Genomic DNA, 22,323 nt, shown 5'->3' with positions numbered 1-22,323 from the left:
AGAGTGAAGAAGAACCTGGAGTTGATCCTTCTCCAAGAGGATGTCGATTAGTAGAGTGGGCATCTCAAGGAGGTGCGCTAGTCTGCCAGGTGGGGATGACTGTACAAGTTAGTAGTGGCAATGCAATGTGACAAGGAACCAAACTGGGAAGTATGTGGCCAGGCTTCTAAGGGAAGGTGCCTCCACCGGGGAGCAGGGCCTCCAAGCCTTTGTCTCCCAGGGTGGCATTTATACAAGCTGGGCCCCCATGCCTAGAAGAAACCTTCACCTCATCTCTGCCTTTCAGGATCCCTTTCTTCCTTCAGGGCTTAACTCAGATATCACCTCCTCTGTGGAACCTTTCTCAATCCCATCCTAGTTATAGATGTTCTCTCTCTTTCTTTATTTTAATTAATTTACATTTATTTATCTGTACATATGTTATATTAGATGGCTCAGACAGAGTGCTGGGCCTAGAATTCAAATCCAGCCTCAGTCACACTACCTGTGTGACCCTGGGCAAGTTATTTAACCTCTGTTTGCTTTGACCTGCAGGAGGAGTAACTTTTCCAAGAAAAACACCATGGACAGTATGGTTCACGGGGTCATGAAGAGTAGGACATGATTGAAGGACCAAACAACAAAAATATATTACCCTCAAAGAATATAAGCTTCCTGAAGGCAGCAGCTTCATATCTCTAGTATCCAGCACAGTACTTTGCACATTGTCAATACTTTAGAAATATTTGTTGAATAATAATATTTCCTCATAGGTACCTAGTACTTCAAAGTTGGCAAAGCATTTTAGAGGCAGCTAGTTGGCACAGTGACTAGAGCACAGGGTCTAGATTCAGAAAGACCTGAGTTCAAATCTGACCTCTGATACTTACAAGCTGTATGTCACTGACCCATTATCTGCCTCAGTTTCCTCAGCTGTAAAATGAGTATAATAATAGCACCTACCTCCTAGAATCGTTGTGAGAATCCAAGGAGATAATATTTGTAAAGCACTTAGCCCAGTGCCTACCACACAGTAGGCACTTAATCAATGCTTGATTCCTTACTTTCTTTTATATACGTTTTCTCATTTGATCTTCATAATAACCCTGCCAGGCAGACACTATTTTAACTCTTTTTTAGAAATGAGGAAACTGGGGATCAAAGAGATTAGGAGAGTTGGTCAAAGTTGCATACAGCTAATGGGAGGCTAGACTGGATTCTGAGTCCTAGTGCCATGTCTAATATTAGCTACTATGCCATATTGCCTCTGGAATGGACTGAATTGAAAACATTTTTTTTCTTTCGTCATAAGATCATATATTCGGAGCTAGAAGGTACCTCAGATAGCAGCTAAAACAAAGGCATCATTTTACAAATGGGGAAACTGAGGCTCCCTGAGGTTAAGTGACTTACTCAAGGTCAAAAGCAGGGGTGGGGAACAAGGCCTTATGTGACCCTCTAGGTCCTTAAGTGTGGCCCTTTGACTGAATCCAAACTTCACAGAACAAATCCCCTTAACAAAAGCATTTGTTCAGTAAAACTTGGACTCAGTCAAAAGGCCACACCCAAAGAGGAAACAGGTTTCCCACCCCTGGTCCAAAAGGTAGTAGATGTCAGAGGCAAAATTTGAACCTAGGTTCCCAAACCCCAGAACCAGCACTCTTCTCAATTACTCTGAGCACTATTAGAATATTCAGCAGTGAAAAGAGAGAATTGTGGGGGGGCAAGGATCCCTACTCTGACGCTACCTGCGTCTCTTCTGATGAGTCACTTCCCCTCCAGGGGTCTCACTTTCTTTACCCATAAAATGACAGGGATGGAGACTGGATGACCTCTCAGGGCCCTTCCAGCCACTGGTCACGGTAGCAGATCCAAGTCTGGACTCTGGTAAACAATGTGTTAAACTTGTCCCCCCAGCCTGTACCTCCTTTTCCTTTAGAACATGGAAAATTTGATGCTGACCCCATTCATAGAGATACTTAGAAAGCAGCTCATAAAACAGCCTGACACACACTTTGAGTTCTCTAAGAGCTCCATAAATGCTCAATAGTGACCATTTCCTGGATCCTCCAGGGGCATGGAGACACTGTAGGACTCTGCCCTCTGCCTACCTACGAAACCCAGTTCAACTGACAAGCCAAACTCGAGGGCTAGCCAGCCACTCTAAAAAGCATGAGCTCCGATAGGTGGATATGTCCATCATTTTATGAGTCCTGAGTTCCCCTCAGAGGCATATGCATAGAGTGTCTACTCTATCTCCTCCTTCAAATGGTTGATGTCATCCTACTGGGATGACAAAACCACTCAAAGCAGAAAGAGAGCCTGTTGTGATGGCTTTGAACTGTATGACCACCGGCTCCCTGCCTTTGTGGGGCAGATCATAGGTTCACAGAACCAATACCCACTAGCCAGAGAGGCAGAGGATGAGGGTGAAAATCCCACTCTGACAATGACCATTTGTGTGACATTGGGCAAGTCAAATAACTTCCTCAGGCCTCAGTTTCCTCAACTGTAAAATTAATGATTTGGTCTAGAGAGCCTCTGGGATCTCCTCCATCTCAAAGTCTATGATCTTATGACTTCATGAGGCCATCTAATCTAAGGTCTTAATTTTATAAATGAGGAACGTAAGGCCCAGGCAAATTACCCAAGGACAAAGAGGAAGCATCAGACACAGAATCTGAACCCAGGTCCTCTGACTTCAGAGCTAGTGTTCTTTCCATTCTATCAAAGGCACTACTAACAATTTCCTACATATAAAAGGTTCTTCTCCTGTCTCATCCTCCAAGAAATGAATATGGGATAATAATAAAAATACTGATATCTGAATCTGTGATTTTTGCTCCATTTTACAAACTAAGAAATCACAGCTGGTTTCAAATGAAGTGACTCGCCCAGGGTCTCACAGCTAATAAGTGGTTGAGGACAGATTCAAACCCAAGTTTTCCTAACTCCAAGCCCAATGTTCTACCCACAGTAGTCAAGAACTCTGTTAATAAGCTGTAGGTCTCCCAGCTCCATCTTCTCCATCTCTGTGGAAAAATGCCCACCCTGACAAGATTTTCTAAGCTCTCTTGCCTGGTTCATTTTCACAAGTCTGTGTTTTACCTGTTCATCTCTCCTTCTCCTGCCCACAGTGGTGCCGATGGTTTTGATCACCCCAGGTCTTGCAAGAGTCATATGTCCCGGGACCGAGGCAAGGCCTGGCAGTGGGCTGTAAGGGTGGGAGCGGGTGTATGGATTCGACATGGAGGTGATGACTGTGGGCTGCACCATCCACTGGAGATCCTGGCTGGTGGTAATGGCATTGATCGTGGGGATGAAGGCACTGCCAGATCCTGGCATATCTACCCGGAATTTCTAAGACAAAGAAAAAAAGAGACATACAAAATAAAAATGAGATTAAGATGAGAATCAAATCTGAGCAAAAGAAGAGAAGGTACCAAGAGGAGAAAACCAGGAAGAGGCAGGACCCAAGATGAGACTGACCCAGAGGCTCTAAACAAAATCTGCTGCATCCATGACGCAAAGGAATCCTGCCTGGGCACGAGTCTTTCCATTCCAGTCTGCAGCCCAACTATAGGAATGTGACAGAGAAATAAGGCTGTCAACACATCCAAAGCTGACTTTAAAATAGATGCAGCAGCCCATCAGTATGCACACAGCCAGGCACTCTCTGCACCTCACCCAGGCAAGCTGTCGTGGTATTCAGCAGAAGGGCCTTCTGCCTGGGTGTTCAGAGAGGTTTGGGATTCACAGCTGTCAATCATTCCCCTAGGTGCAAGAACCCTGTGGCCAACGACCAATGAGAGAAGCCTTTAGAACGCATCACTTTCCTAAAAGGATGGACCCCTGTTGGGCTGAAGGCTTAGCATTGTGGGAGAGGGTCCTGGGACAGCTCTTTCTACTTTCAGACTCCATACTTGTCACCTTTCTGTTCATCTGTACCAGAATGCGCATACTGTATCATTTGACTCATCTAGTCATTTATCCATGCATCCATTTATCCATCCTCATAGAGGTTATTTGGGAGATTCGTTCTCTTGAAAAACTTCATAGGTATAAAATGTTCTTTATCTCCTATCCCATTCTCCAAGAAATTCAGACAATAATAAAAATATTCAAATCTGCAATTTCATTGGTGTGGGAAACTCCCAGTGTGGAGAAATCCTTCTTCTGGTACAAATGAGCAATATATAGTCTTAGAGAGTTCCTGGGGACCCTGAGAGAAGTCTGTCCAAAGTCCCGCAGCCAGAGTATTTGGAAGAGCACGCACTCTTTTGTCTCTACCCTGCCCCTGCTGTATCACAGTGTAATGCTTTTTTGTGGTATGCTTTATGAAGAAATCTATTTTAAAAATAAGGCAAACAAGATGGCTCCTCATTATAGGAAGAATTCAACATCTTTCAGGGATGCAATTGACAAAGGAGAAGTTACAGTGCAATAGAATTTAGAGCTAGAAGATGCTTTAGAACTCATCCTGTACAACCCTAACATGTTATAGTCAGGGAACAGAAGCCCAGAGGGTTGGAATCCTTTGCCTCAAGTTTCTAGCCTTCAGGAGTGAAGAATAACCAGAAAACCTCATGCTCCTGAGGTTTCCACCTAACCCTCTGTAAATATTCTAACATCTAACCTATAGGATCTCTTAATAGACAGAATAGAAGCTTGTTGAGGAAGGAAGAGATTATTTCATCTTTGTCTGCAACTCCCCGACATAAAGCACAGTACCATACATGCAGTAAGTACATAATAATTGTTCATTGATTGGCCAATTCACCTGGGGGATAAATAGAATATAACACACCTACATCCCGCTTTGTCCTTGAATCAGCTCATACACTGGCATCTAGCCTGACCTTGCCAAAGATCTCCATAGATTTCCTTGGTTGGATTCAGACAGCCCATAACTTGGAAGCATTTCTCCTCTTAGCTAGATGACCCATCTTAGGACTTGGTAATTCACTGGTGACCACAGCTTCCATGTGTGTGACTGAGTCTGTATGTGTGTGTGTGTGTGTGTGTGTGTGTGTGTGTGTGTGTGTGTGTGCGTGTGTGTGTGTATGTGTGTTTTCTGATCTGCCCAGAGTGGACAGAATCATCTACTACTACAGCTCCTTCAAGGGTGCCCTGAAAAATCATCCAACTTTTCCTGGGTTCCTTCAGTGGAAATGGAGATCTAGGAGATGGAAAGACAGAATGTTTTCATTTCAAAACAAGGAATCATAAGGTTTAAGACTGCCAGACTAGAGGCAGCTAGCTGGCACAGCAGACAGAGGAGGGCACAACTCAGGAAGATGGGGGCTTGAATCTTGCCTCAGTTAAGACAGACAATGTGATTCAGAGGAAAGTACAATGACTGGCCTTGGAATCGGAGGACCCCGGTTCAAATCTTCCTCTGCTCCTTGCTACTTATGTGACCTTAGGCAAATCATTTTAACTTTTCTGACCCCGGTTCCTTCATCTGTAAAATGAGGGAAGTGGTGCAGAGGGCTCCTAAAGGTCCTTTTATCTCTATAGATGAGATTCTATGAACTAGCTGTCTTTGAGAAGAATGTGGTTGCCCCAAGGACCCAGTGTCAAAGGGCTCCATCCTTTAGAACTCCACAAGGAACACTAAGGGCAAAGATAACAAGGCTTGAGAGATGACTTACTCAGCTAACTCATATTAAGTGTCTTCTACGTGCTAGGCACTGTGCATTCAAACTAAAAATGAAGCTGTTCCTGCCCTCAAGAAACTTATATAATACTGTGGGAAAAGAATGCATGTACACAGCTAAATAGAAACATGTGCAAAATCTGCACAACATGAACACAAAGAAATTTCAAGGGGCAGCAGAGGCATCAATCATTGGAAAAGTCAAGAAAGACTTCATTTAGGAGGTGACACAAGCTGAACCTGGAAAGAAGGAAAGAAAGGTTAGGAAGCAAAGTGGACATCATCCTCCCCTGAGAGAACAGCTAGGCAGGGGACAAACGTGATGTTTGGGGGAAATGGCTGAGGCAGTCTATATATGTATTTATACGTGCGACTATATTCAACTTATAACATCCAGGGTTCCATCCTTCTTAAGCTCCTAGGAGATGAAAGGAACCTCAAAGGTCATTTCATCCAACCCCTTCAATTTACAGAAAAGGAAACTGAGGCACAGAGAGGAGACTTGCCCCAAATTACATCAGTGGTCAATTGTGTCCCCATGTCATACTGAAAGCAACTCTTCAGAAAACTGCTTCCTCTTTCTCCTTCTGGGGGAAGTGCCCCAAATTTACATTCTACTTCTTTACTTTTAACTGGAAGCTTTTGGGGTCCTCAATGAGCTGGGCAATCTTGGAGTCCTCTGGAGATAAGTGATTCAATAATTTGACCTGAACCCTCCTGAGCTCAAGAGAACCATCAGCTTTGAGGAAGGTATCTTCCTCAAATAAAGTGTATTCTATTTTCTTAGGGACTAGACCCCCACCTCTGTACATTGAACTGGAAAAAAACCAGAGGTTGGACAATTGGGACTAAGAGGCAAAAAGGCCCCCAAGAAAAGTTTGACTAAGCTTGCTGCTGGCATTTTGGTTTGCTTTGTAGACAGCAGGTCTACAAAACGTACTCCAGAGATCCTGTCCGCCAGATTCCTTGCAGCAATTGGTCCTGTCTAGACAAAACAAGCCAGCAGTAAAAACAAGGTTGTAGGTAATGAGGGCCTCTGAAATGCTTGTACACCTTGTTTCAGACAGGAGGTAAATCCATCTGGATAACACCCTGGCACAGAACTGCAAGAAAAGCTGTGTCCCATCCCCAGAGGGGCCTGGGGCCCTGATAAAGAATGCTTTTGTCTCTGAGGAGCCTTTCTGGGAGACACACAAAAGTCTAAATTAGATCTGGCAGATGTGCCTTGTCCCAGCTCTGAAAACATTAGCCAGGAAGTTACGATGATGCAGGAGAGAAGTGGTGAGATTGGCAGTTTGTGGTCCCTGAAATGATCCTGGCATCCCTCTGTGCAAACATGACCTTAGAATCAGGTCAATAGTGCCACATTGGGAATAAATCATGCATTCCCAGGAACCAGTTAGCATCAACAGACCACTTAAAGAAGGCAACAATTCAGCAGGAGGTCAAGTTCCTTCATATGCAACATTTAGAAAAAGTATTGATTAAATTCCCTCTATGTGCCAAGGCACTGTGCTACCTTAACAGGGAATACTATAGTGGGGACGGAACCTAAGATACAATTTGATGGAGTAGGACAGTGGAATAAACATGAGCATGTGCTAGGTGCTGCAGCTATAAATGCAGAAAGAAAGATTGATTTTATTTTTGTCTCTGTACCCTCAGTGTTCAGTTAGCCCAGTGCCTGGCACCTCAGAGGCATTTAATAAATGTTTGTTGAACTGAACTGATTTGAGTTGAAGTGGTTTCCTGGGGGTGCCTTCGACCACTCAGAGACTCTCCTTTTTAGGACAGACCTGAGGATATCAGGGAAACATAGTGTGCCACATGTGGTTAGACATGTGGCATCTTCCAGTTCGAAGACTGAATCATTCGCAACAGTCAGTCAGTAAACATGTTTTAAGTACCTCTATGTGATGGGCACTATGTTACATGCTAAACACTAGGCAACATACCCTGGGATACTCTGAGAGTCTCCAGGGGGGTTAGAAGGCTCAGCCCCACATACTGAGGACCTGGGAATTTTGGAGAAACAACATCCTCAGAAACAAGAAAGAAAGAAGTAAAAACAAGAGAATACCCAAAGGCTATGGTGTCCTGATTCATTTAACTAAGTTTCTTGAGATTCTGGGCTAAGGGGAGGAAGTTAAAGCATCTAGTGGTCAACAGGCCTACTCTGCTGTTTCAACTTCGGGCTCCAGAAACCCTAATAAACTCCTGGATTAGACCAGTATCCAAAAAACACCCTGGCAGGGTGTTGGCTGGAAATACTGGGTTCAGACCCACCCCCACCTCCGCCCAAACTTTGTGTGGAAATGACATCACTGGGCCTACTGTCAGCCCCTGAGGATGTATGCAGTGGAGCAGCCAGACAGGTCACTGCAGTCCAAAGGATGAAGAGTAAGCCTGAGCCTTGGGGAAAGCTACCTTTCTGAGAGCCCACACTACTGCCTCGGATCTAGACATGAATATCTGTAGCGCTCTCTTTCTCTCTCTCTCTCTCTCTCTCTCTCTCTCTCTCTCTCTCTCTCTCTCACACACACACACACACACACACACACACACACCTCATCACCACCACCACCACAGGAAGACAGACTTAATAGCTGTCTAGAGGACTGTCATGTGAAAAAGATTAGACTTGTCCAGTTTGGGCCCGGAAGGCTACGGATGAAAGCAGCAAGTTTCAGGAAGGAAATTGCTAACAACTAGAACTGTCTTCAAGGTCAGGAGAAAGCCTTTAAGAAGAGGTTGAGTGACCACTGGAAGATGTTCCTGCTCAGCCTTGGATTGGACCAGATTTCCCTCCCAACTGGGGATATTCAAGGATTCTAAGATCTGGAGTCCTGTATTTCACTAGTCAATTTACTCTCAGATTCTAAGTTTGCTGTAGATGTGTTTAGTACCTTATTCTAGTAATGATCAAGGATAAGGATTTGGAACCCTATTTAAAATAAACAAATGGTTTGTCCTAGATAAAGTCACCTAAGATGGTCAAAAATGGCATCCGAGATGCAAATCCAAGGCAGCTGGCTTGTCCCATATCCACTTTTTGGCATTTCATAATTGGAATGTCATCTTGGACCAGGCTTTCAAACATTACAGTAGGGATTTTGAAACTGGGGTCTGTGAACTTTTTAAAAAATATTTTGGACTTCAGGATAACTGATTTCCTTTGTAGTCTTACATATTTCATCTTATGGTCTTAAAATATTGGTCTGAGAAGGAGTCCATAGGTTTCACCAGACTGCCAAAGAGGAATCTGTAACCCCCCCCCCCCAAAAAAGTCAGGAGTCCCCGGCTTATAAACTCATATAGAGTTTATGGAGCTAGAAAAAACCTTAAAGGTCATTTAGTCCAACTAAAGGCCATTTAGTCCTTTATACATGGAGACCCTAGGAAATAAAATTGCCCCAAGTCACATAGGTGGTAGGCAGCAGAGCCCAGGATATGAACCTGGGTCAGGAAGAGAGGCAATTTCTGAAGAAAAAAAAAAGAAAAGAAAGTCATTGAACTTCAATTTTGTCTTCTTTCCATTAATGCCACAATGACCCTGAGTGTTTTCTGCCCAAAGCTGTCTAGTCTCTTCCTCAGGTTACAGGGCTAGGAAGGACTCACCGATATATGTGATGGAATTGCGTTTTCTCTCCCATGGACCCCCTCCCCAGCCTCCTAAGATGGTCAGGGTAAACTTATCCCATCTTCATGGGAGACGAACGGGATGAGATAAACATATAGTTCTGAAGGAAGAGGATGAATTCCTCGGGTATCTTTTAATTTTCCTTGCTTTGTAAGAAAAAAAGTACCCCTAGGAAAGGTTCTGAGTAAATCCAGACCCAAATGTTTTCTAGTTACTTTCTTTCCTTCAAATTATACATAGAAGCTAGATGAAATTCCTTCCATTCATCCATGATAGAATAGAAGTTTCTTGAGGGCAAGGACTATTTCATTTTTGTCTCTGGGTCCCCAACATTTAGTACATTTTACCTGGCACATAGTAGTTAGTTAAGAAATGCCTATTAAATGAATAACTAGAATATCCTACCCTGTATCTCAATCTTCTGTTGGACTCTCATATATCTGAAGTACTACTCATCTCACAAGGAATTATACTTGTCTCCCATCAGTCCCTTCTCCACAGTGGAATGTAAGCTTCTTGAAAGCAAGGATTGTTTCATTTTTGTCTCTGAATCCCAGGCACCTAGTATAGTGCCTAGCACATAGCAGGTACTTCATTAAATTCATATTAAATAAAATTGAACTAAATTATCCTACTTAAATTAACAAGTAAACCTTTTCATCTTAGGAAAGGTTATTCCATCTTTCCTCTGAAATTTCTAAAATTGGGGTTGATGGACTTTTCAAAAAATATTTTGTAGGCAATATAATTGATTTCCTTTGTATTATTTGCCATCTTGGCAAGGTAAGAAAAAGAAGAAAGAAAATCTACAATCATTTAAAATTATAAAAGCATGAATTTAGTGCTAGAAGGGATGAGGCACGTCTAGCCCAATCCCCTCAATTTACAGATCAAGAAACCGAGGCCCAGAAAAGTGAATTAATTTGCCCAAGGTCACACAAGTAGCCAGATGCAGAACCAGGATTTGAATGCAGAATTTGACTCTAAAGCCAGGGTTTTCTCCACCATGACTGGATGCAGGGATTTGTAAAGTACTTCTTCCTGGGTTCAAGGCTAACATAGTTAGTGGTTAACTAACTCTGTGCATATCAGAATGAAGGATCATGGAATTATTGATTTTGAGTTGGAAGGGAGCTTGGAAATCATCTGGTTCAACCCCTTCATTTGACAGATGAGGAAACAGAGTCCAGGGAAGTAGAATGACTTGCCCCAAATCACACACACACACACACACACACACACACACACACACACACACACACACACGCATACACTCTTTCCACTGTATTTCACTTTTTGTCTACGATCTTTTGAAGAGACTAAGAAATTATCTGATGTTTAAAAAAGGGAAGAAAGTTCCTAATACTAGGCCTAAAGCTAGGAACTAGCACTTACATTAAGAGCAGTTGTTGAGTAAGCTAATGATCACTGTGGTGATTTGCATAGTCCTTCTTTCAGGGTCCTTTCTTCCCAAAGATTCTATGAAAAGGAAACCATAGGAATTATCAAGAACTTTCTGAAAAAAGAAAAAAAAACAAACCTAGTCACGAGTGATTGAATTCTCTACCATTTACAGAAGGTACTGAGCCTAGGCTAGCTCAGGGCTGAGGCTATGTTCTCTGTTCAAACCAAGTCCTTAAGAATTAACTAAGCATCTACTATCTGCCTCACTTATCCTAAAGCTGACACACTGACAAACATCCATCTTCTTTTCTCTCCTGAGCACAGTGGCAAATCCTGCCACGTTGTAGGTCTGCGAAACAGTGGGGAGGACCAAGAAAAGCTGTATACTGTATTTTCCCTCTCCAAACCCAACAAATTAAAATTGCCAGACAGTCAAAGCAGTATAGGGTTACAGAATGTATGTTTACTGCCATCACTCACACTAGTCTCCAGAATACACCACAAATAAGACACATGTGGCAAGACTATCAAGAAAGGGGATATTTCAATGCTAAGCATTTTTTAGGTGCCATCTATGTCCAAGGTCCTGTCCTGGGGGGTGGGGGTAAGAGGCAAAACAGAGATAAATAACACATGGTACCTGCCCTTCAGGAGCTAACGTTCCAATAGAATTAGCATGTACACAAGCAAATGAGCACTCCCTTTTAAAGTAGGATGGCTGACTTAGAGTTGAAAGTCAACTAGTCCAACCCCCACATTTTAACAGACCAGGAAACTGAGGCTCAGAAAGATTAAATTACTTGCCCAAGGGCACCTAAGTATTATGTGATGAAGCTAAGATTTGAATCCAAGTCCTTCTGACCTCAAACCTAGAGTCCTTTCCACTATAACAGGCTATCTCTGGAAGCAATAACCTTGGGAGGTTATATACTTAGCTCCACAATGCTGCCACTGCTCAGGCCTATGGCTTTTCTAGCCATAGTTCATTTTTTTGAACAGTGACTGCCTGTTAGATCTTGAACACTTTCCTTCTTCCCCAACTTTCAAAGGTTTGAGAGCACCCTCAAAGATGAAATCCACCCTCAAAGGCTAAGGATTTATTGCTGTTTCCCTTCTTTGCCACCCCTTCCCCCAATGAATGTTATCCAAAAAAATGTGCTGCATGCCGTGTGGAACAAGGTGGCATCAGTGGATTAAGGGAATGCCACCCCCCCCCCCAGGTCTGCTCTGAAAACCATATCTGGAGGTCAAAGTTCTGATTTACTACTTAGAGAAACAATCTCCTTGCTTTATAATCATTCTGCGTTATACCAGCAAGATGGTGCTCAACAGGAGGGGAGTCAAGTAATGAAAATTAATTAAGATTTCAGTTTGGAGGACTGACACCCTCACTCTATACAACTACATTTATCACTTTGATGACAAAGTGAAGCTAAGTTCCACCAAATAAACAGAACAGACTAAATTTCTTTGACAACATCATTATCAGATCCTGATTTATAACATTTTTCTGATCAAGGCACAAACAATGCATCTTCACTACCACCATTGCCAAACTCAGGAGAAAAAAATTTCTGTGTCCCTAGTTCAGCATCATTGGGAGACTAACAGTGGAAAATGAGTGATAGTACCCACATACATTTTGGTGACCCAAATGAGAGAAATGTCTATTTCAACCAGGTGCCTTCAACCTAAAGAATACATTTTTATGGGGAGATACAGTTCAAATAGAAAAGTTTCCCAATTAAGGGCAGATTAAACATAGTGGTATTTATCTCCCTCTAAAAACTAGACCACAAGAGCTCTGAAAGTCAAGTTTAAAGCTTGGAATTCCAAGGAAGACATTTCCAGGGATGTTCTTAAGAGTGCCCCCTAGGGGGCACTCAAGAAGTATGGCTGGAGATGCCTTGGGAATCTCAGTCATTTCTGGTAAAGTTGTTTGAACTTAGGAATGTCCCAGCCTGGTACTGTTGGTAAAGTTCACTCCCAGGGAAATATTGTGTGTGTTCGTGCATGCATGGGCTGAGGGGATTGAGGGGGAGGAGGAGAAGGGTGACTGTGAGAATAGGAGATTGATTCTAGTATTCCTTGACAGGAAAACAGGATTCTAGTGCCCTTGATTTATTATCCTAAGTTATCTGAGAAATGGTCAACCTTGGAAAAGTTCTGCCTTTTGTTTTTGTTGTCTTTTATGTGTCTCTGTGTGTTTTTTTTAATAAAGAGGGGCCCCAGCTGATGAAAACAAGTTATGAAATAACCTATGTTTGTGTAACTGGCTAGATTGCGTAATGCTCCCTCCCAGAGACCGTAAGTGTTGAGAAGGGAGGCAGAAAAAGCATACAGATCTGGGAGGTGTTTTCCTAGGAAAGGGAGGAAGAAGAAAAAAAATCCCCTAAAAAATAATATATATGAATATATATATATAAAGAAAATGGGATGGGGGCAGAGATAAAGAATCACAGACAAGGAATCTTGGGGGATAAAATCATGAACTGGAGCAGGAAATATTTTTCATGCTTCAAGTTCCAGCCACATTCAAGAGTAGAAGCTTAAAAAAAAGTTCTCTGGAAAAAATGTCACTCTCCTGCATGGTCCTGTGCTAAGTCAGCCCAAGCCCTTTGAAGGAGATGGGTGGAAAAGGATTGCTGTTTTTGTTAGGGCAACATGTTTGTGCCCCGAGAAGCAAGGGGCTAGGAAAATGTAGCTGGAGGGAGACTTCCTTGGAAAGGAAGCACCCAAACTCAGTTGACCCAGTCTGTTGAGACTGCTAGAAAGGGAGCAGCTGTCCATGCTTTTCCCACTATTCATGTCCCAGACTAAAGGAAACTAGGGGAAATAAAGGGATGTCGGTTTCTCTGACCTACAGTCGTTTACCATGAGCCTTGCCAGCCTGGGTCTCTGAAAGAGCCCTAGCACCTACTTGTGAAGTAACTAAGGCCAGCCCAGCAACCACTCCCTACCTTCAATACGGTTTTGCACAGAAGCTGCAACCTTGATGGAAAAAACCCTAGTGACCAGACCCCCCCCCAAAAAAAAAAATCCTCCAGAACTATAAAAGGAGAGGGTGGCTCCAGAGCTTGTCTAATGCCCGAATTACCTTGAAAATCTCTCTGGTTTGAAAGGCGCCTCAGACTTCGGATGGCTGAGCAGAACTGGCAGGCCATATGAAAGAAGCAGTATACCAGGTTATTATCAATTGCAAAACCTTCATGTGTTACAGCATGCTAGGAATTAGCCAACACTTGCTTGCTGTTTAGCTAATGAGTCTCCATTATGCTCTGCTGGAGTCATTTCCCTTCCTCCTTCTTATTGCTGCTTCCCTGTTGGATTTTGAACCACAGCAAGGCATTGCTTCAATTTATAGCATGGGCTCCAAGGCCTCAGTGACATGCATTATCCAGCTGGTAATGATTCTTTGACTGCCCTAACTTCTCACCCCTTCCCAACCAGGTCAGGAATATATTTAGCAAAGTGACTGTAAAACTGAAAATGATTGTCCCCACTCAAACAACAGGAAAAGCAGATAGGGAAGAAATGAGGAAAAACCAAATGGGTAGGATTCCAAGATGGTCTGCTCAAGAGCTGGGTGAATTTGCGATTGGAGGGAAGGGGAGAGAAGGCAGAGAGAGCAAATGATTCCAGTCTAGTGGCAGAAATGGGCATGAAATCAATGGCACCTTTTTGACAAGGGTATAAACCTGTGTAGTTCTTTCAGGTGAAATTCTAGTTTAATTTCATTGGACTTAAGTAAAACAACTGAGTGTTCACAGTATTCAGAATACTATATTGTACATTCTAGGGAAGGTGTGTGTGTGTGTGTGTGTGTGTGTGTGTGTGTGTGTGTATGTGGGGGGGGGCTGTTGTTTTGAAGAGGAGGGAAAGTAGAATTAGAGAACATGGATAGGTCTGCTAAGGGGTGGAATGCCACCAGGTCTGAATATCACTTTGGAATAAATTATCCTTTCATAGGTACAAAAAAATCATCATGTTTCCACTCCTCCCCCCCCCACAAAGTCCAAGACAGAGTTCTCCTAACCCACTTTCTGGGGTTCTTCCCACAATCCCTTCGATATATATCTCAAATCAGAAGGCTGGTTGATGGCAACCTCTGGGCTGTACTCCACAACTCTTCAGGAAGATCTGAAAACCTAGGGAAGTAGAGGCTACTCTGGATTTCGGTGGGCCTCAAGAGTTAATTCAATGCATAAGACAAGCCCATACATGTAAAGGTCTGTGTGAAGATGATAATATTCCATGGAGGCCCCTCACCACCACTATCTTTCTGGTTTTTATAGGCAGCACAGCTCCATGTACACAATTTTTCTGACTTCAAACCAGTTGAGTTACTTTAAAAATATACCAGCTATGCGCTTTTTCAGCTCCAAGTACCACCCAAAAAACCTCTTGGGCTCTGCTACAACAGCCCCTTTCCCCTACTTTTCTCTCCAATGTCCCCTTAATAAAGCTTTGTTGACTACGAAAAGGTCCACTGCCAGGCCTTTTCTGGAATGGATTAGACTGTACAGAGGTGGTGAGAAGTGAGAGAGGCTCCCAAGGTGGGCATGACACGGGCTGAATCCCTTTGGTGTAGACTGCCTTAGGGAAAGGCTAGTTAGTTCAGCATGGGTCAGACTCTTTGATGATGAGCCTTTCACTCCTGCCATGCCCCGGACCTCTAGTCACTTACCCTCACTCACCTAGGCACATAACTGAACAGATCGTTCATCTAAAGCTAGAAGGAGCCTTCCGGGTTTAGTTCCACCTCTACATTTTACATCTGAAGAAACCAAGATCCAGAGTGGTAAAGTTATCTGCCCCGTATCACAAAGGTACAAAGTGGCAACCTGGGATCTGAACCCAGCTCCCAGCCCCTCACTCTTTCTTTCCTCTGCAGTATGCTGCTCCTCAACTAGAAGTAGTCCAAAGAATATCTCCTTCCCCAACCTCTTCCATCAAGGGGGTCTCTCTACAAACATGGCTGAAGAGAGGGAGGGGTATCCCCACGGGTATCAAGCTATGGCTTCTGGGGAAGGTGGATGTTTTCCAGGCCTTCCTCTGTCCATCTGTGAGAATTCTGGGGTGAGGGGAAAACATCCAGAAGCCAGCAGACTAGCCCTAGGATAACGTTATTTTATGTAAAGGGATGGGGTCTTGGAGGAACAAAACAATTCCATTTGGGGAAAGAGTTGGGATGATGGAGTAGGTGGGCAGTCATTGTCAGGGCTTCACATCTACCACATGATCCCCTTTTTCCCCAGAAAAAAAAAAGGCAAGGGGGTGAGAGAAGTCCGAAGAAACGAGACCCGGAAAAACGCATTGGGTTGGGGTTCTTGGCCCAAAGACAAACGAGAAAAAAGAAAGGTAGTAAAAAGGCTGTCTAGGAGAGGGCAGAGAGGGAAAGAGGAAAAGGAAGGGCTCGCTCCCCGCCAGGTGCATCCAGGAAGCCAGCGAGCTCTTCTGCTTACCTGCTGGCCACCGCCGCCACTGGAATAAGACTCTGCGTGCGCTGGAGAGCCGCTGCTGCCCCGGGACGAGGTGTCAAAGTTCCCGGGATAATCCTGGTACATGATCCGCGGTGGGAGCCCGAGAGGAAACAGGGTGTTTGTTTTCCCCCACCCTCCTCTTCCTCCTCCTCCTTCTCCTCCTCCCTGCCTAGCACTTGCTGGAGCGCTCTCGCCCCCGACGATCTCCTCTCTGGGTAGTCTCAGTATTTTTAAACCCTTCCCACCCCCCACCCCCAGGCCGAATGCTTCCAAACGCTCCTGGGGGGGGGACGAAGAGGGGAGAAGCCCGAAGTCGGCTGTGATGAGCCCTGGAGTGGCGCGCTCAGAACTTCTGCCGGGCACCAGCTGACCGCCTGGCCCTTTCTCTCTCTCCCCAAAGTCTGACCCTCCCTTCGGGCCCTCCCACACGCCCTCCCCCTCTCAACCCGAGAGCGGGCGGGTGGGGGCGGGGGGAACCTAGATCCTTGGGAAAGGGGAACGGAATCGATGTCCGCAAGGAAAAATGGGGCAGGGGGAGAAGAGAGAAAAAATAAGCCTGGAAACCAAACTAGCGAGCCCTGTCAGTGGGACCCGTGGACATTCAGCTAAAAAAGCTGGCTCTGAGAAACTTCGGCGGCTATTTCCTCCTTTCAAAAAAGAGGCTGAGAATAAACTTCCTGTGGATCGAATAGCCGTCCGAGTTTCAGAGAGGCTCTGACACTTGACAAAACAAGAATAATCTGGGGGAAAAGGCTTTGAAAAAACAAAAGCAAAAAACCCGAAAACGTTCCCCACTCGCCAGAAGGCTCCCCCGAACACCACTCAAAGGGAGGGAAAATCTTTTTCCTTTGAATGGACACCGAGCAAAGCTCAGTCCCTCCTGCCCGAGACCTCCCGGCTCCTTAGTGTCAAGCCCGAGAGCGAGCGGAACCCTCTTGTCTTTTAGAGCAAAGCTGCGCTCTCCTTTAATTAGAGATTCTGCCACTGGCTTCCCTGCCCTCTCCCCGGCACGCGAGAGGTGGCGGTGGGGCTCTTTTTTTCTCTCTCCCTCTTTCCTTTCCTGTCTTTCTCTTTCCCTGGTTGCAACTGCAGCTCCCCCTCCCTGCCTCGCCCTGTCCCTGTCTCAGTGGGTCTCTCTCTCTCTCTCTCTCTCTCTAGCTCTCTCCCCGCTGGTGCGCTCCGAGCCCCAGAGCTCTGCCTGCCTGGGATGACTCAGTGCAATGGCATTAGTTCAACTCCACACTCTTTATTATCCAGCCCCTTGTACCATGTGGATCTTTCACTCACGTCAACCCCCGGCTCACCAAACCCCACCTTGCGGGGAGGAGCGGGCGGGTGAGGGGAGGGAGGGGAAGAAAGAAAGGGAGGAGGAGGAGAGGAAAGGGGAGGGAGGAAGATAGAGGAGGGAGGAAGAAGAGGCTTTTTTCTTTCTATCCCCTCCTCAGCTAAAGGGCACTTGACACCATTCGGACACCCCGGAGTGAGGAAAGAAGGAAGGAGATGGCAGGGGGCGTAGAGACTGGGGAAAGGGGCTGAAAGGGGGAGGGGGCACGCCCGGAGCTCGAGCTTCTCTTTCCCCCCCCTGGAGTGGAACGTACCGGAGTGGATTTCTCTCACTTCTCCCCCTCCCCCCTTCCCCCCGTGCTCGCTTTGGTCCGTTCCATTGGCGCACTTTGCCAAAGATGGTCATTTGCGTTGCAGGACGTGAGTGCGGGTTTCCTTGGTTAGGGTGACGTGGTGGGAGAGGGATTCCCTTGCTCCCTAGCTTACCAGAGGCTTCAGAACTCCACTTAAAGGGGAACAGGGGCGGGAGAACAGAGAGAGGTCCCTCGTTCGACCGGGTTTCGGCTTAGCCTTTCTTTTCTTGTCTTGTTTTAATTACAGTGACAAAGGACACTTAAGGAACGTTGTGAGGCGCGGCCGAGAGATCGGTCTGGTGCCTGGCTGCCTGCTGTGTTCAGGGCCATTGAGAGGTGGAGGTCCAAAGACCAAAGCATTTTGCAGCCTTGGGTGGGGCCGGAGACTGGTTCACTCGGGCGCTCCCAGAGGGCTGTTCTTGGCTCCGGCGGAACGCGGTAGAGCCTGGGTGCCGGGTTGAGTGATGCCAGCTGCTCGCAGCTGGATTGATTGCTTCCTAGGATCCTCAAAGATGGAATGAATGATTCTAATGACATCCCTGCTGCTTCAGTGCAGTACAATTAGAACGCATCTGATACGTGCTAATAATACGTCATAAGCAAATCCCAAACTATAATTGATGGGGGGGGGGGGGGGGAGAAGGTGTGAGAGTAAAAGGGAGGGAGTAGACTAGGTCCTGTCCTCGTCTCTTTCTGCCAAGGAGTTAGACATTGAAAGCCTGGACTTTTGGACCAAAATTCTCACTGATTCCCTGGGCCTTAAAATCTTTGATTTAGTGGAATGCGAACATTTGTAGTCAGTATCTAAGTCATTCGAATTCCAAATCTGCCTCTGATTGGCCTTAGACATGTCACTTCACTTTTCTGAGTCTCCATTTCCCCATTTAAGATCCCTGTCAGTCCCTAATCGGATGAGATGATATTTGTAAAGGGCTCAGCACAGTGCCTGGTACAAATAGGTCCTATATAAATGATTCCTTAATCCGTGACTGTCTTTTCGTGACTAGATTTCTTTATTTGTGCAAGGTGTATGAAGCGGGGAGACTGGAAAGTGTCTTCAGAGAGCTTGGGCCTTCGGACTCTCTGTCCGGAAGGTTCTCTTGGACGCCAGGTCGGGAGCTTTTAAGCCTTTCCTCAGCCGCTGAAACCCGGGAATGCGGCCCAGCGCTCCCTCAGGGCTGTTGTTTACATTTCTAACGCACATTTAGTCCCAACCCGGGCCAGTTTGGGGCGGGCCCGGCCGTGCCTCTGCCCCTGACCCAGCCAGCTCTGAGACAGTGCCTCTCGTCTCCTCCTACCCAGGCTAGAGCACGCTTGGAAGGAGGTAAGCCAGGTCTCCGAGCCTGCAGTGGGAGGATGAGAGATGTCGGCGGCAGTGGAAACAAAGGTTTAGGGGTTTGCTAGTGTTTTGTTTCTTGCTTGTGTTTGGTTTGGCTTTTTGGCCTCGCTGGCTTATTTATTTATGTAACTTTCCCAGAAGGATGAGTAAATGCAGATCTTTGACGCAAAACGGATCAGATCTTCACCGGCAGCAAACCCCGAAAGCTCAGGGCGGAGGGGGGGGGGGGCGAGGGAGGGGAGCGGAGAAAAAAAAATCGCGATTTTTCCGCTCACCTCCCCGCCCGCGTTCCCCTCCTGCCACCAGCGCCTAGCCTAGTGCCGGGTAGCAGCAGCAGAAACGGACTTCCCACCCAGACCCTACCAAATTCATGGCGGGGTAGAGGGAGGGAGGAGGAGGAAAGCGAAGGAAGGCCTTGGGGCTGAGGCTGTCCTCTGGGTCAAGCACTTGTCTGATCCCCTCCCCAGTGCCTCGAGAGAGCCGGCAGACCACGATCACTTTTAGTTTTGCTTTAGGCTTCCGATTCTTCAAGACCGAAGCTGCTTTCCCGAGGGATCCCCGCCCCCACTCCACGTTCAAAAAGCCTAATGTTTCGTGGTCTCACCCACACACCCTTTCCAGTCATACCTGTGAGGGAGAAAGCTTCTTCTCAGGCTGCAACTGGAGGGTTGGCCGGGAACGTGACTTGGGTGCTGCACCCCCTGACTCTAACCGTTCCCTCCCAGACGTTGTCTCTCATGCCCACCCTCTGCCCACCCCCTTCCCCTGTCCTTTTCCTTTCTTGTGGGTTCCGGTAAAGCTGGGGAGTCCCAGACACGTCTACAGAGCATCATGGAACTGATGCTGATGTAACCTTCAAGCAGCCCCCTTGCCCCCCCAGGTATAGCTCAGACGGGCTGTATTACTCTCTAGTCTCCATATTCATCTTGCACTTTACCACGCCTGTTTGCTAGAGCCCTTCCTTCCCTACTCTTTTATCCCATCTAAGACTGATCACTTCAACCATAAGAGATCCCATCTCAGCTCAGAACCCTCATAGAAGTTTGCTTGTATCGCCTTTATAGCACTTAGGGAAGGTCGCCTTGTATTTTAGTTATTTGCATACAGTAAAAGAACATGCTGCGTAAATTCAACCCAACCTAATTAATACATTATAAGCAAATCATACTTTAATTCCACAGGTTGCTTGTCATTTAGAAGGTTGTGAAACTTAAAAGACAATAGAGCTACAAACTTTAAAAGGTTATGTAAACATCAGCTATTATTAGAACGTTGTTCCCATAATCATATTGACACACAAATGTTATTACATTTGAGCCTTTCAATAACCCTGGGAGGTACTAATTACAGGCATTATTATCCCCATTTTACAGACAACTGGGGTTCAAATGACTTGCCCAAAGTCACACAGCTGGAAAGTACCAGAAGTAGGATTTAAACCCAGATTTTCTTGCCTTCCAGCCCAACACTCCATTCACTATTCCATACTTCCTTTCATGGTATATATGGTCCCAATAACATTGTTTCACTGAACATTGTATGTTTCTAGAATCAATTAAGCACCTCAGGTGCAAGTATATCTCTACAGGGCTTTCTGCTTTGATAGATTATAAAATCCTTATGATAGAGACTGTCATGTTCCTGGGTTTTTTTTATTTTTCACAACTTCTAGCCAGTCTAACTCAAAGAAGGTATTCAGTAAATTTGTTGAATGAACGAATAAGTGAATGAACCCTCCTTCTTTAACTAAGTCCCAGTTGAAGGAATACGTGGCGTAAGGAGGAGAGGGGACTGGGAAAAGGTGACCACGTCAGTTTTCTTCAAACTGACCTAAAGTCATGGAATCATGGAATGATAGACCTGGAAGGTCCTTTGCAGATCCATTCATCCTCCACATTTGACAAATGGGGAAACTGAGGTTCAGAGGAACGAGGTGATTTGTCTTCCATCACAGAGTGAGTCAGTGGCAGAACTAGAACTAGAACCCAGGTCTCCTGATTTCTGTTGACCTTACTGGCTCCTGTATTCTCACTGCCCAGACTAAATTAATTCAATTGTCCACCCAGGGTAACATTTGGTCTCTGGCAGTAATACCAAGAAATTGTTTGTGAGAGAGCATGGCAGTTGTTTTCCATAATGTAGATCTCAGAAACATGACCCAAACATCTCTCCATCTTCCTGATAATAAAATCTCATCCATTTATCATCCCTGAATTTCTCTCCATCCTTCTTGAAGCTATATATTTTTTTTGTTTTCTACCAAAAGGGAAAGGTTTCTCTCAGAGAAAGATTTCTTAAATGAATGAGGACTACCTTAATCTGTCCTAAGCCTTTAGGTTCTAAGGAAGAGGGTAGGGCTTCTCAAGAAGCTGGTGTTCCAGGTTTGACACACATATCTTTTACCCCAAGTTCATTCCTTATTTGATTTATGGAATTTAAGTATCATATTAGGATTTAAAACTAAGAGGAAACTTAGAGATCACCTAATCCAACTTAAGTCTCATTTCACAGATGAAGAGACTCAGAGAGTCTCTTTAAGAGGTTAAATAAAAATTTTTAAATGTTATCGAAATCTTCCATTTTGATATGTCCTTCATTTCCAAATATATCCTTCCCCTCCCTCTCGCTCTTAGAGCCATTTTACCCTGAGAAAGAGAAAAAAAGCTCAGCAAGACAAATTAACACATCAACCAAGTCTGACAGTGTATGCAATGTTCTACATCCATAGTCCCCCACCTCTACAAAAAAAGGAACTAAGGTTCTTTTTTTATCTCTTCTTCTGGCCTCAGCTTGGTCAGTTTAATTACACAAAATTTTAATCTGCTTAATTTAAAAAATTCTTTCCATTTGCATTGTTGAAATCATTGTATATGTTGTTTCCCTTGTTTTAAAGAGTTGAGGCAATACTGGATTTTGAATCAGAGGACCTGGGTTCAAATTCCAGCTCTGATCTTTTATTTCCTATGTTTTCATGAGCAAGTCATTTTACTTCTCTATAGTTCAGTTTCTTTATCTGTAGAATGAATAGGTTGCCTTAAGTGACTTCTCAGGCCCCTTCTAGCCCTAGATCTAAAATTCTATGATTTTATGACAATGAGGACATGATAGCTGCTTTCCAGGGTCACACAGCTAATAAGCATCTGAGGCTGGATTTGAACTGAGGTCTTCCCTAACTCCAGGCC

General features: G+C 45.0%; 1 protein-coding gene and 2 long non-coding RNA genes across 5 annotated transcripts in view; 2 read left to right on the top strand and 1 right to left on the bottom strand.

Moving 5' to 3' along the window:
* The window catches only part of FOSL2 (FOS like 2, AP-1 transcription factor subunit), a 30,169-nt gene extending 12,714 nt beyond the window's left edge, over nucleotides 1–17,455 (bottom strand). The window contains exons 1-4 of one of the 3 annotated variants that reach the window (XM_072634070.1): nucleotides 16,148–16,519; nucleotides 13,780–13,834; nucleotides 10,674–10,757; nucleotides 3,088–3,339 (exon numbers count right to left, since the gene is read on the bottom strand). In XM_072634070.1, coding sequence (XP_072490171.1) covers nucleotides 3,088–3,324 — 237 coding nt within the window. In that variant the 5' untranslated portion in view covers nucleotides 3,325–3,339; nucleotides 10,674–10,757; nucleotides 13,780–13,834; nucleotides 16,148–16,519. Of the gene's footprint in view, nucleotides 1–3,087; nucleotides 3,340–10,673; nucleotides 10,758–13,779; nucleotides 13,835–16,147 lie in introns of all 3 variants that reach the window. The other 2 variants (XM_072634071.1, XM_072634069.1) reach the window with 2 other exon arrangements.
* A 150-nt stretch (nucleotides 17,456–17,605) lies between these two features.
* On the top strand, nucleotides 17,606–18,796 carry LOC140520233 (uncharacterized). Its single transcript, XR_011972432.1, has 2 exons — nucleotides 17,606–17,869; nucleotides 18,050–18,796. It is a non-coding gene; the product is annotated as an uncharacterized lncRNA (long non-coding RNA).
* A 242-nt stretch (nucleotides 18,797–19,038) lies between these two features.
* LOC140520234 (uncharacterized) overlaps nucleotides 19,039–22,323 on the top strand; it is a 31,615-nt gene continuing 28,330 nt past the window's right edge. Inside the window, exon 1 of the long non-coding RNA XR_011972433.1 lies at nucleotides 19,039–19,126. This is a non-coding gene — a long non-coding RNA (uncharacterized lncRNA). The remainder of the gene's footprint in view (nucleotides 19,127–22,323) is intronic.

The sequence above is a fragment of the Notamacropus eugenii genome, chromosome 1 (assembly GCF_028372415.1).
Source record: "Notamacropus eugenii isolate mMacEug1 chromosome 1, mMacEug1.pri_v2, whole genome shotgun sequence".
NCBI lineage: Eukaryota > Metazoa > Chordata > Mammalia > Diprotodontia > Macropodidae > Notamacropus > Notamacropus eugenii.
This window is presented reverse-complemented; position numbering and strand designations above follow the sequence as displayed.